Source organism: Podarcis raffonei, chromosome 12, assembly GCF_027172205.1.
Source record: "Podarcis raffonei isolate rPodRaf1 chromosome 12, rPodRaf1.pri, whole genome shotgun sequence".
In the NCBI taxonomy this organism is placed as follows: domain Eukaryota; kingdom Metazoa; phylum Chordata; class Lepidosauria; order Squamata; family Lacertidae; genus Podarcis; species Podarcis raffonei.
The window spans coordinates 19,082,061-19,095,491 of NC_070613.1; the positions used below are offsets into that span (position 1 = coordinate 19,082,061).

At 41.0% G+C, this 13,431-nt stretch overlaps 1 protein-coding gene across 1 annotated transcript in view; it reads left to right on the plus strand.

Moving 5' to 3' along the window:
• The first annotated feature begins 435 nt into the window (after positions 1-435).
• KIF5B (kinesin family member 5B) overlaps positions 436-13,431 on the plus strand; it is a 35,347-nt gene continuing 22,351 nt past the window's right edge. The window contains exons 1-5 of the mRNA XM_053409601.1: positions 436-859; positions 8,051-8,138; positions 9,552-9,625; positions 10,661-10,765; positions 11,698-11,746. Of these exons, the coding sequence (XP_053265576.1) occupies positions 734-859; positions 8,051-8,138; positions 9,552-9,625; positions 10,661-10,765; positions 11,698-11,746 (442 nt within the window). The 5' untranslated portion in view covers positions 436-733. The remainder of the gene's footprint in view (positions 860-8,050; positions 8,139-9,551; positions 9,626-10,660; positions 10,766-11,697; positions 11,747-13,431) is intronic.

The following is a 13,431-nucleotide window of genomic DNA, read 5'->3' on the forward strand; positions in this document are numbered from 1 at the left end:
CGGTCAGGCAGGGAGCAATCCGAGAAAGAATAACAAGCAGGTGCACGGCCAGCGCAGGATTCAATTTTGTCTGTTTGCTTTGCACCTCCTGCGAACTCTACTCAGCACCTCGTTCCACCTTTCCCACCTCGAGGCTCACGCGCAGGCGCAAACCCGCTGCCGCCCACCGGACTCCACCACGTGCGCCTGCGCGCTCGGCCTCTTCGTCGGACGCCGACGGAAGCTCGCTTCGGCTCGAAAGTCTGTTCTATATATACAGCACAGCGGCTTCTTTTATCGAAAGGGCGGGGTTGGGGGGGGAAGAAGGGCCGTTTCCGCGCGTGCGCAGCAAGTCCGAGGCGGGGCGTCGCGCGGCGAAGTGAGCCGGCGGCGTTCTCTGCAGTGGGTGACGTCACCCCCTCTCCCTCGCTCTGCCCGCCCGCCCCGCCTCTGCCCGGAGAAGGGGAGGGCCCGGATTCGCCGGCTGCAGGCGCCGCCATGGCTGCCATATTGGAAAGGAAGTGAGTGCAGGAGGCGGCGGCAGCGGCGGCGGCCCTGGGCGGAGCAGCCCTTCCCCATTCTTCTCGGCCGCGGCGGGTCTCCTCACGGCTGCGACCCGAGAGTCTCCCCGCACCACTGCCAGAGGCAGGGGAAGGGTAGGCCGGAGGCGGCGGCGGGCGGCTGGAGACGCGGCCGCTTGATAAGGCGTTGAACGCCCGAGAGGAGGAGGAGGAGGAGACGGCTTTGGCCTAAGATGGCGGACCCGGCGGAGTGTAACATCAAAGTGATGTGCCGCTTCAGGCCTCTCAACGACTCTGAGGTGACTCGCGGCGACAAGTACATCGCCAAGTTCCAGGGCGAAGACACCGTCGTCATCGCGGTGAGTGCGAGGGGCAGGCGAGGGGGGTCGGCCCGCCGGCGGGGAGGGGCCGGAGCCCCCCTGCCCGGGTGGTCAGAGCCGGAGGTGGGGGCTTCATGACCCAGCAAACTCTGGAAACCTTGGCGGGGGGGGCCGGTGTGAAGAACCTCGGGTGGGGGGGTGAGGAATTGGGTGGGGGGAGGGCGGAAGGAAAGCTGTTGCCGGGGCGCTTGGAGGGGAGAAACAGGGTGGGCTCACCCGGGGTGAGTGAGGGGGCGTGCGAGCCGGTGGTGGAACAGGGGCTGAGGGAGCAGAGGAGGGAAGGGCGTCGAAGTGGGGGCTCAGTGAGGACCGAGGGGCTTCTTGAGGGGTCGGGCGTTGGCTGCAGGAGCGCCCCCTCCTCTTCTGCCTCCCTCCCTGCGCCGCGCCTGTGAAATCTGTTGGCCGTGGGGTTTTGAAATGGGGGGAAGCAGTAACCTTCCTAATGTCATAATTCCAGCTGCTGAGTAAGGGAGTTGAGGCGCTCCTAGCGCTCCACACAAAAGCCGCTCCAGTGATGATGTTGTTTTGCTTCGTGTTTACCCGGGGTGCCGGCTCTATTGCATGCATAAAAAAACAGATGCTGTAAAATGCACATTGTAATAGAGAGCGGTGGTGTAGCGGTTTCTCAGCCCCCGCCCTCCATCTCAGGGGGTTTGACACCGGCCGCATAGGAAGATGGTTTTATACCAAGTCAGGCCATTGGTCCATTTAGCTCAGTACTGCCTCAGCTGACTGGCAACGGCCCTCTGGGGCTTCAGGCAGGAGTTTCTCCCAGCCCTACCTGGAGATGCTGGGAGTTGAACTTGAGTCGGTTTGCATGCAAAGCATGTGCTCTGCCACTGAGCCTTTTCCAAAGAAATCAGCTGACAGTTATTTGTACTAAGGTTCTTTTTTTCCACCTTTGCAGTTAACAGGCTGTAAAATATTGAATAATGAACCTTGCATACACTGGGATAGTTGCCAGACTATAAAGTGGTATTAAGCAAGTAGAGTTAAAACACGTTACAGATATGATGCTGGAACTGTACTAATGGTGCCTATGATATTGTAGCAATGTCATTTATAATAAAACTTCAGTGCCGCTATGAAAATAGGTGTAGGTGGACAGCTAATAGTTAATAACTAGAACTCTCTGTAAGGTAAGTTTGACCTCCGAATGGAACTCACAGATCGGAATACAGTACTTCAAAAATCACATGAATGGGTGTTTTACTGAAGGAAGAAAATTGCACATGTTTATATTGGGAAGACAAGCTTTTTAACGTAACTGAAATAGTTGTTGATGTTTAAATACTTTGGATAGAAGTCAGCACTTTCAAAAAGTGTTTTCGTCGGAGAGAACAGTGACTTGATGAAAAAGGGTTCCATAGGTGAAACTCATGGTATCAGTTTGACAGCACGCATAACAATGTGCACACCTTTTTTTTTGTTTGTTAAGCAGTTCTTCTACAAGACTGCACTTCCTTTTTTCCCTCAGACAGGTACCTCTTTAAAAATCCTCTCTGATCTTCAGCATGATGTCACACTAAGTCTAGAGTCCCATTTTAAAACTAACGATAAAAGCTTTTTTGTAGTGCTGTAGATTGTTTTTGTTTCAAAGCCCCACCCATCAGACATCTGAAAAACTAGCATGCAGCTCAAGCAACTAACTTGGTAAAACAAGTTATTGAACTGCAATATTAAATTTACTTTTCAAAACTTTAAAAGATGCTGGGCATTAATGTTTGTTTATCTTGATAAATTAAGCTTGGACTTAGAAAATGCTCAGCATGCTGTTGACATTAGAACAGACTAACATGTTAGTAATTGGACCGTGTGTGTGTGTGTGTGTGTGTATTTGGGTCACTAAATGGTCAACAAACTGTGTGTGGAGACACACACACATATACAGAGAGAGCGCCATTATTGGCCAATCATGTGTCTCCTTTTACAATCTAGCATTCCTATTTAGAGAGTTTAATAATATCTAACAGATTTTTCTGGTAAAATGAAAAATCTTGTAAAAAAATATTTTAAGGCAGAGATTGAATGGCAATCTGTCATGGATACTTTATTTGAGATTCCTGCATTGCAGGGGGGTTGGACTAGATGACCCTCTGGGTCCCTTCCAATTCTATGATACTGTGATTCTAACATTGTAACGGTGTTGCCAGCAGCACCAAAATATCTGGTCAAATCCCAGATCAGTGATTGACTTCAGGCACTCAGAGTCTCACTCTCTGTTGCCCATCTCTAAAACAAGAATTATGGTAATCGTCAATTTGGCTGCTGTGAAGATGAACAATATAGTCTTTAAAGCATATGGCAAGCTTCCAAGAGATTAAACAATACATTGTGTCCTCCCCAATCCTTGGGCATGGAAGAGTAATTTCACCTGGGGTGTTCCTACCCGGATGGGATTCATGATATAGCGTTAAGATGATGAGTGATATGATGAGCAGCAGTTAAAATGCTGTTGATATTAGTGAACAATTAGTGTTTGAGGCCCTGCAACTAGGAATTGTGGTAGGAGTGCAGAGCCTCTGAGATGTGAGCTAGTAAGATACTGCTATACAGAGGTACCATGGGTTACATATGCTTCAGGTTACATATGCTTCAGGTTACAGACTCCGCTAACCCAGAAATATTACTTCTGGTTAAGAACTTTGCTTCAGGATGAGAACAGAAATCATGCGGCAGCGTAGCAGCAGCAGGAGGCCCCATTAGCTAAAGTGGTGCTTCAGGTTAAGAACAGTTTCAGGTTAAGAACGGACCTCTGGAACGAATTAAGTACATAACCAGAGGTACCACTGTAGTTCAAATTCATTCTTATTAGTCTGCTCTCCTATTTTTCCTTGTCTAAAATGTATTCAGCATTCTGCTGCTAAACATTTTAACTTTCCTGTGTAGAGCCCTGGTTTTGTAAAAGTACTAGGATTGTTAAATTAGGCTCCCAATGCCAGAGCTTAGTTAGGTCTCAAGAATCAGAGCAAACTACAGTTTATGGGTAGTCTTCAAAGGCAGCCCCATGTATAATACATTACAGAAGTCTAATCTGAAAGTTACTAGAGTTTTCATAACTGTGGTAAGCCAGTCTATCCAGGAGGGAATCCAGTTATTGCACTGAAAAACTGAATTAATTGTAACCAGTTTAGCCTCCCATCCTGTAGACTGAATTGGGAACATTTTATCAAAATGGCTGAGTATGAAAACAGTCTGTGTCATTATTTCTGGTAGTGTTTTAAAGCCACAATGCACATTTATTATTATTTTTAAGCAACTTAGATGGTTTTATTGTTCATTCCATCATTGAGACATTACAAGCTGCTCACAGGTAAAACCTATACAGTTTAGGCCACAGCTTTTCTCAAGGAGAGAATATATTTGACTACCATATTAAACCATAGTTTATCAGGACAGTACCTAATCCCTTCCTGGACTTGTGCAATCTTCTCCCCACCACCCTGCAGCTGAGAGAAGATGTGTTGAAGCTTTTGCCTTCACTTAACTGCAGATTGTCATGTCCAGTGTTTCAAACAGTGGTTAACAACCATCGGTGATTTTCAACAACCCAACTTCAAGGCATGGGGGTTATGACACAGACCTGGTTTGCATGTCACACTTAAACCAAACTATGACTTTGGGTATGTGTGGGCTTCCGAATAGGAAATCATTATCACTTTGCTCTTCACTAGTTGCTATCCTGTTGTGCTGAGCTTAGTCACAACTTGGTTTCGCATATTGTCTGAACCCAGGCATGGGGTCTAGCTCTTCCCAAACTAATCATGAGCTGAACCAAGGTTTGTCTTGTGGCTTAAAACTTACAGTTTGACCAGGAGAATTAAACCTTGAACCTTGGTTCATCTGACAAGGTAAGATAGGCTTATTTATGTTGCACGAAACTTTGGTTTAGTTTGACATCCAGATGCAGCAACAGAATAGTAGTTTGAAATGAGTCCTACCCACAGTTAGAAATAGGGAAGCCCAAGTACATGGTAGGCCTTAGTAGGCACAATGAGATCAGGTTTGTGTGTGCAAGATGGGTTGTTCTTGTCTCCCATCAACAGAAATGCATGGAGAAAAACATCACAGGATGTGCTTATGCCACAAGCTAATACCTTCTCTCTCCTTCTGACTCACTGTCTGCGCTTCTTTACTATCTCTTCCAGCACAGTTTCTGCCCCATCTTTGACATTTGGGTTAGCTTTAGCTGGCTGTCTTTTGCTTCCCCCATATAGTCACCTGTCCTTTTTCTTAGTGGCTTAATCCTATTGTTTGTCTTGCTTCCACAGCATTTGTTCTCCAAATGGTGAGTAGGCTGGAGTGAGTGGCTACTAGAGGAGGGAGATAGAATGGAAGTAGTAAGCTCAGCTCTGATGGGAGCAGAGTCAGATGGGAGAAACAATATACTTGCTGTTGAGCTTCAAAGTATTCAATGAGCAAGTGAACCAGGGCTAGCGTGAAATATATACTACCTGCCATGGGTGAGCAGTCTATCTTCTAATTGCATATCCGTTTCTCTCAGATATTTCACTGTCTAATACAAAACTTGTCTTAGTCTTAAAGCATGTCTTAGTCTTCCAAATCTATTTTGCCTTGGGTTTTGCATATCAAATTATGATGCACTTACATACTTGGCTAATAGTTTTCACACTGGCTTTAACGAAAGCTACCAGATGTTTATAGTACTTATCTTAGCAATGAGGGATTATTTAATGCCTTAATGGTCTTAAATAATAATTCAGGGTATATGATGGACTTTGAAATTTACATCATTTGTAAACCTTACTGGACAACATGAATTAAAAGTACATTTTAATAGGTTTAAAAAGGCAGAATACTGTAGCATATTCCAAAAAAATGGTTGAAACTCTTGGACAGATATTCTTACTGCTTTCTCTGGCACTTTGTTTACAAACATTTAGGCATGTTTTGCATTCAGATCAACTTCTTGACATATTAAAAGAAGGTGACTTAAATGGTCCCTTCCTGGACAAAACAAAGAAGAAAAGATTTGTAAATTTGTATACTTGGTGTTGGGGAATTCCTCTGTATTCTAAAACTTGGTGTGTTACAGCTTTGCATGAGTATGAAAAAGCGTTGTGGTGATATACACACATAGATGGATACAGCTGCAAAAACTCAGCACGATGCTCAAATGAAAGGAAAACCAAAAGTCTGTTACCGTTATCTTCTTCCTTTTCAATTTTAAGAAATAAATATGGAGCGATGGGTCAGAATGAAATCAAATCAAAAGCCATCATCAACAACAAAAATAATTAATTGGTTTGGGAAGGGAGGAGCCTGAAACAGGTCTAGGGCAGGCTTCTATTTTTAAGCATGCTTGTGTTGGGATGGGAAAACATAGGTGTTGGTTCAATATTTATATGCAGCTGTAATGTTGTATGTTGAACTATACATTGCTTCTTATACCAGCATCTACTTTAGAGCAAAGAACAAACATACTAAGAAAACAAAATGGCATAAAGCATCTGCTCCAGCTATTATTTCGAATTAGTCAGGATTAACACTTCTATGGATCCAAATAGCACTTTTACACAAACAAGCAGCGACAAAGTCAGAACTTATTAGCATGTGATCAGATATTTGCTGACAAAAGGATTATAGTTACTTTTGGTTACATGGAATTCAATACAAAAAATAAAGGCCCAAGTGGGCTGTAGTTTACCTACGCTCACATGGCTCTTTGTGTGAACTTGTCCCTTCCTTAGGTTTGGATAAAGTCGAGTACCACTTGTTTACTTACCTGGCAGGGGCATAGACATTTGGCTGGCCTTGGTATCGCAACATTGTTTTGGTTGCCATTCTCAACCATTGCAATACTGTTGACTGTATTTGTGGGGCCTTGATAGCCACAATTGCAATCAACAATCTGGGAATGACTGCAGAAAAAGAAGCAAACCAGATCTAAACACTTGTTTTGTATGTGTAGTTCAGTGAGTGTAACGGCTGTGAAGGTGGATGAAGGCTGCTGCAGATAGGATCTACCGGTTCATCGTGACTACTCATTCCATCAGAACAGAGCCCTACTGCGAAGACTGTACGTTGATCAGCGTGCACTGATCTACACACACAAAACAAATTCACGCACAGGCATCTTCCAAAACCCGCCCAAAAACCCTATGTACTCTTTTGATTATAAATCTAAGGACCATAACTCAGTGGTAGAGCTGCTGCTAGTCTTTGTAGACAGTTACTGAGCTGGATGACCAATGCTCTAATTTGGTATAAGATATTTTACTATGTTCACAGATGTTGGCTTTCTCCAGCAATTGTAGAGTGGCAGGTGTCCAGACATGAAATTGCATAACTTTGTGGTGACAGGGTTTTAACTGACTTAACAGTAGACTGTATTTGATAGTAATGCATAGTAAAACATATATTAATGGAAAAGATTTTGAATCAACGTTGCTGTTTATAGCTGTTTCCCTTGACGTGGTTCAGTTTGTTGAAGTATTCCTCTTCTGTAACAATATAAAAATGCATCATGTGATTCCATTTTTAACCTGTCATGGTTAAAACTTTTTTTCAGACTTAAGTTGTGAAATTCTACTTCATCAGCTTTCTCCCTTAAGTTATCAAAGCCCCATTGAATTCAATGAGATTTACTTTTGAGTAGATTTAGCAGGAATTACTCTCCCCAATCTCAGTATATTGTAGTCATTTTTAGCAGGGATCGTGTGATATACCTTTGAGGCTTATTTCCAGGCCATTTATTTGCTTGAAATTCAGCCTCTAAATGTTTTGAGTGTGATCCAGCCAAATTTCAGTACTTAATAATATTACTGTTATGACTAAGAAGTGTTAACAATTGCTTTTTTAAAAAAATGAAATCAGTGGGTCCTGACTTGGCTGGATTGTTCTTAATGCCACTCCCCCTCGGCAGTACTTTTATTTTTATTCTTAAAAGGGATTCCTGCCTCATCAGTTAGGGAATCTGTTTCCACACTTCAGTCTTTTAGAACGGGGTACATTAATATCTCTGTTTGGTAACAAAAAAAATACCATTCAATATTTGAATAGGATGGTATTTCAAGAATATAGCTTCATTTTTTCTGCGGCTCTTATAGGGATATGAAAGGGCACAAAGCTAAAAGTGGAGATGTAAAGATCTGGTCTCTTTAATTTCTAACTTTGATTTTTATAGTTCTATTTTTGTATATTTTTCAGTCCAAGCCTTATGCATTTGACCGCGTGTTCCAGTCACACACATCACAGGAGCAAGTATATAATGACTGTGCAAAAAAGATTGTCAAAGGTAAGCGGAGACTTCTTAATAAATGAATCGCAAATGGGGTTGTTGGGCATAATGTAATTAATCTCGTATTTCCACCTAACATGCGTTTGAGGTACTAATTAAAATGCAGACAGGAAGATATTTATACAGTTCAGGTTAAAGAATGACATTGGTTCTTAAATCTCTGGCATTCTTCAGGCTTCATCCCCCCCGCCCCCCCGTCTGTTCTGTTTTGATTATTGTGCTGAAAATCTTGTGAACGTGGTGTGGGCTGAGGAATTGAACAGGTAGTAAGACAGATTGGCCTTCTGTCCCTATATCGGCTGAAAGTATAGGTATGCAAGATCTAGGGCTACCTTGCTACATCTGGATATATCTGCTTATGGGACTTTGATATTGGCAACACATATAATTGTAAGGTGTCTTTAGTCTTCCCAGGTGTGAACATTGTATTGTGAGCAGCAAGTATAAGTTCAGGCTCAGTTTTACTGGTTACCTTGTTTTGGAGCTTTAGATAGGACAATAGCTGATTCCCACCATCTGCTCGTTCCTGCTACCTGTGCATTTGATACCCTGAATTTATACAACTGCCTATTAGCTGTTGACATTGTATCTGTCTCAAGAGACAGTGGAGTGCATTTCCGGGGATGAAGTCAAACCACTGGAAAATTGCAGCGCCTGCTGTGGCTGCAGAGACCAGTATCTCGTAACTGCTGCCTACTGCGTTGTTTTTGCTGTATTAGAAGCACTGAAGTGACCTCTCTGGGACACAAGCCAGGGCAGTGTTTATGGGGGTCTAGGGCTGCATAAACAGCAAGACCCACCCCCTTTTTGGCCCTGCTGATGTTGTCCAGAGGAAAGCTGAACAATACATTTGGCACCAGCTTGGCTGCAGGAGTGGTCAGAAGGAGGTGTGCAATACGCCATCCAGCTGTCTTAGGGACTCCACTCTGGAATTGTGTAGGGTTTGCTCCTTAGCCTTTTCTTCTCCTAAAGATGTCCCACAAGACAGCAGGTACAGAATTTTCCTCTGGGTTTACACCTGAAGCCTTTCTCATGAATCAGTATAGCTGCAAGCCTTTTAGCTGTAGTTGACAGGGAATTGCATGCAGATGAATCTTTGGACTAGTGGAGATGTAGTGGAGTTGTCCAAATCTGTCCAGCATGGAAACCATGCAGCTGCCTCGGGAGCATCCCCTTGCCCAACTGCAAAATGCAGTGGGCTGCCGAAGGAGGGATGGAATTCTGTCCCTCTTTCAGCCTCATGTTATTGTTTACAAGGCTTCTCCAGATGCAAGGTTACTTTATGGCATGCTGCATACTAAGTACTTGTTAGCAAAATTTGTTCAAATACTTTTGGAAGATAGTATCTGTTTCAGGGTGGTTCACATGAGTTGTGGATTTATCATTAGTATGCATTTTCTTTCACCCTAGATGTACTTGAGGGATACAATGGTACAATATTTGCTTATGGGCAAACATCATCTGGGAAAACTCACACTATGGAGGTAAGATATTGTGGTCATGCATACTTGGGACTCATTTCTCTAAACATATCTAAACCCTGTTTCCATATTCAGGAAGTAAAGCCTCCAGGTGTGGGGAGAAAATCAAAGGTAGCTGACAAGTTCTGCTATATGTGATATATTTTAAAATGGAAGACTTTTCTACAATAAAAGCTTTTTTTAAGTTAATGCAAAAAATATGTAGACCTAACAGAGTATAACACAGATGTCATTGGCTCATATACATATATACAAGATAACATATGTCCTAAGTAGACTCCAACAATTATCCTTCCGGCATCAGGTGATTGCCTCCTTGTGCTTATTGCCATTGATAACAAATTGGCTATGATGACACACATGGGATTTTTTCTCCCAACAAGTATTTAGCGTATTGAGCTGGTAGTCAGGGTAGTAAAGTGAGAATCATTTGCTGATGAGTTTTATCATAAACATCACTTTCTGGTTGTTAAAAGAGAACCCCTGTAGGAGTGAAGGATAGCAGCATAACTACCTCAAAACAGTTCAGAAGGCAACACATTAAATGTGTCCTGAGTCAACAGCTTAGGATAGTTAACTGCTCATTTTAGGAACTTACAAAAAGAATGATAACTGCAAATCAGTTTATTCCAATATATGGTCTGTCTCACCCAAGGTTTAGCATAATACCTTATGCATTTTTGTATTTAAGTATAACTTAACTCAATAGAACTTACTCCTGAGTAAACATACTTGGGATTGGGCTGCAAGTCCTATTGCAGTGTGTGAATTAACAGTTGTTCTCTCCTCACAATTGAAATCTTTGGAACATAATTAAATTTGTTTGGATTATTTATTTATTTATTTATTTATTTCATAAGAATATCTACTCTTCTTGATTGTAAAAAAACTAAAAGTGGTTTCATGCTTATATGTTTAGACAATTAATTGGTTATAAAGGCATTTCCTAAAGGCTTTCTTGTTAGTGTTCTAAAAATCTGTAACATATGTGGTCTTTGTTTTCTCTTTCTTTCTTTCTTTCTTTCTTTTTAAATCCAGGGGAAGCTACATGATGTGGATGGAATGGGGATTATTCCAAGGATTGTGCAAGATATTTTTAATTATATTTATTCCATGGATGAGAATTTGGAGTTTCATATTAAGGTAAGTTTGTTTTTAAATTATACATATGTCAAATTCAAGACAACAGAATTCTAAGTATTCTAAGAGATACACAATTTCCATCTGGTTTAGAGATCCCAAGACAGTTTAGGTTGAAAGTATGACTCTCAAATGATTTAAACTATAATTAACCAAAGTATAATAAACCACTAAAAATATCCTAAAATGTCACGAACCATCGCTTGTTCTCTATTTAAAAGAATTGGTTTAATAAGATTGAATGGTACAATAATTTCTATATTATGTAGTATTATGTGTCAGTGCTTTCTAAATTTATTTTCTTTCAAAATCTAGTATGGGAATAGAACATTGTAGTTTGCTAGAAAAGCTCTTTCAAAGGTTGTGAAAAATGAAATAGAATATAGTTGGGGATCTGTGGTTAAGGCATATTGTTTGGGTATGATACGTGGGGTACAAATAGTCATTACTTGTGGGATTAAAACAGATCATTTTCACAGATGTTTGGGCATGGTTGATCATCAACATTATAGACTTTCATAGTATTTTTTTTAGATACAAATGCTTAAAATTCTGCAAAGTGCCATTGTGTTGAATGGTATTTCTTCAGCTGCAAGTATGAAACTTTGTATCTTAGTTATATTTGGGGCTGTTAGTGATCTCTTTAGACACATCACTAGACTTGTATGTTAACTGTATGATGTGTGCAAATGTTATTCAAAGATTTAATGCCTGATAGTTTACTATAGAGATATATTTGTTTAAGTTTACAGATCCTTTCTATGGTATTGGTCTACTGGTTTTCAGTTACAACAATTCTCAAAGTGGTTCACAAGAATAACATCAGATCTCTAAATGGATTGCACTGCCCTCCCAATGATAGATCATTAATATAAGTTGCTGTGGACTTTGATTGGGCAGTGGTTACTATCCTTACCCCCCTTATATTTTTTCAGGTGTCATATTTTGAAATTTATCTGGATAAAATAAGGGACCTTTTGGATGGTGAGTACATTTTTTTTCCTTTGAGGGAGAATAGGAGCAGTTTGAGTTGCAAGCAAGGTGTAATGAAACTTGGATCTTGCACCTGTCTTCTGAACCAAAAGTTAGAATGGGAAGCATAATCAGTTGGATTTCTGTTCCAGCTGTATGTACACAGAAACAGATTTAAGTGTGCAACGGAGGATAAGAACCAAAATAATGAAGGCACTAATTTGAGGGAGTTTTTGAGGATTAAGAAAGACTTAAGAGATGTTGATGGGCCCACAAAGCAAATGAAACATGAAGACAAAAGGGTAGAATAATTAGAGGATAAAATTAGGGAAATAAAACTGTAAAAGGCTGTAAACCAGAAGGAAGTTATTCTGTCCATGATTTCTGGCAGATTGCCTAGAGGCTAAGTATTATTGGGATATTAGATGTATATTGTACAGTGATAAATATAGAGGACTGGCTGTGGAAGATAATGGTATAGTAAAATTAGTTTTAGTAAATAGCAGTTTATTTTATGCCTCTTGGATGTTACATAAGTATATAGCATCTGTATTGGTTTAGTAATTATTCAAATTTCTGAAAAGATTGCTTGAAGGCCTTTTATAGCTTACTGTTGAAACCCTTATGCAGGACACAGTTGCAAGTTTAATAATGTTTATAATGGGTCAGAACTTTTCTAACATTATAGGTGGTTTATGTCTGGTTTAAAAGGTGGTTAGCATACAGAAGTGATCAGAATTATACATCTCACCTAGGGTTACTAGTTTTTGTTTAGTGCAAGGAACTATCTGTAATTATAATGATATAAATAAAATGTGTTATCTATTAAACTGTGTTAGAGTATTGATGTTGTACAAGCACACACTTGGGTAAAATTATTTTACCATATATACATATATATAACTTTATTTTTATGATTAACCAGAAAATAGAACTTGGTGTTGTCATAGAAAGCTCAATAATAACAGCTTAAAAGGTTGCAGTAGTGCAAAAGGCGAATTCAGAATGGAAAAGTATTAGAAAGCAGACTATGTGTAAATGACAGATACAATGCTATCATAAAAGTCCATGATGCAATCATATTTTCAATAGGACAGTTCTAGTCACCTCATGTCAAAAAGCAGTGGTGAACTTTGGGCTTTCAAATTTGAGCGATGTCAAATTTGAGGGATTTGGCACCATCCCTCGCCTTCTGTCTTGTGTCATTGTTGCAGTGCCCCCTGTGGCGCACTCTCAGCTCAGCGCCCAGTGCGGACAAACCGATCACACTCCCCTCATTGTGTGGAATCTATATCTCTATGGAATGTTTGCCTTGAAAGGAAAGACTAAAAACTTCCTGGCTTAGCCGGGGGGGGGGGGGAGAGCTAAGGAACAACAAAGTCTAGACAGTGATAAAATCCAAGGAGAATGTAAATGGATAAATGTTGCTGTATAACAGTAGAAGTTAAGAATTGCCAAGTGGAGCTGGCTGGCAATAGGTTTGTTACAGATAAAAGGAATTATTACTTCATGTTACTCAGTTGCCCTATGACATTATTTCCACAGTACATAGTGATGACCACTTAGCCTGGTTTAAAACAGGCGTATGCAAATTCATAGGTCAATCAACAGCTGTTAATGAGGATTACTAATTAAGACCTCCAGGTTGCAAGGAAGTGCTTGCTCAGTATCATTGCTGAGGAATAATGGGAGATGGC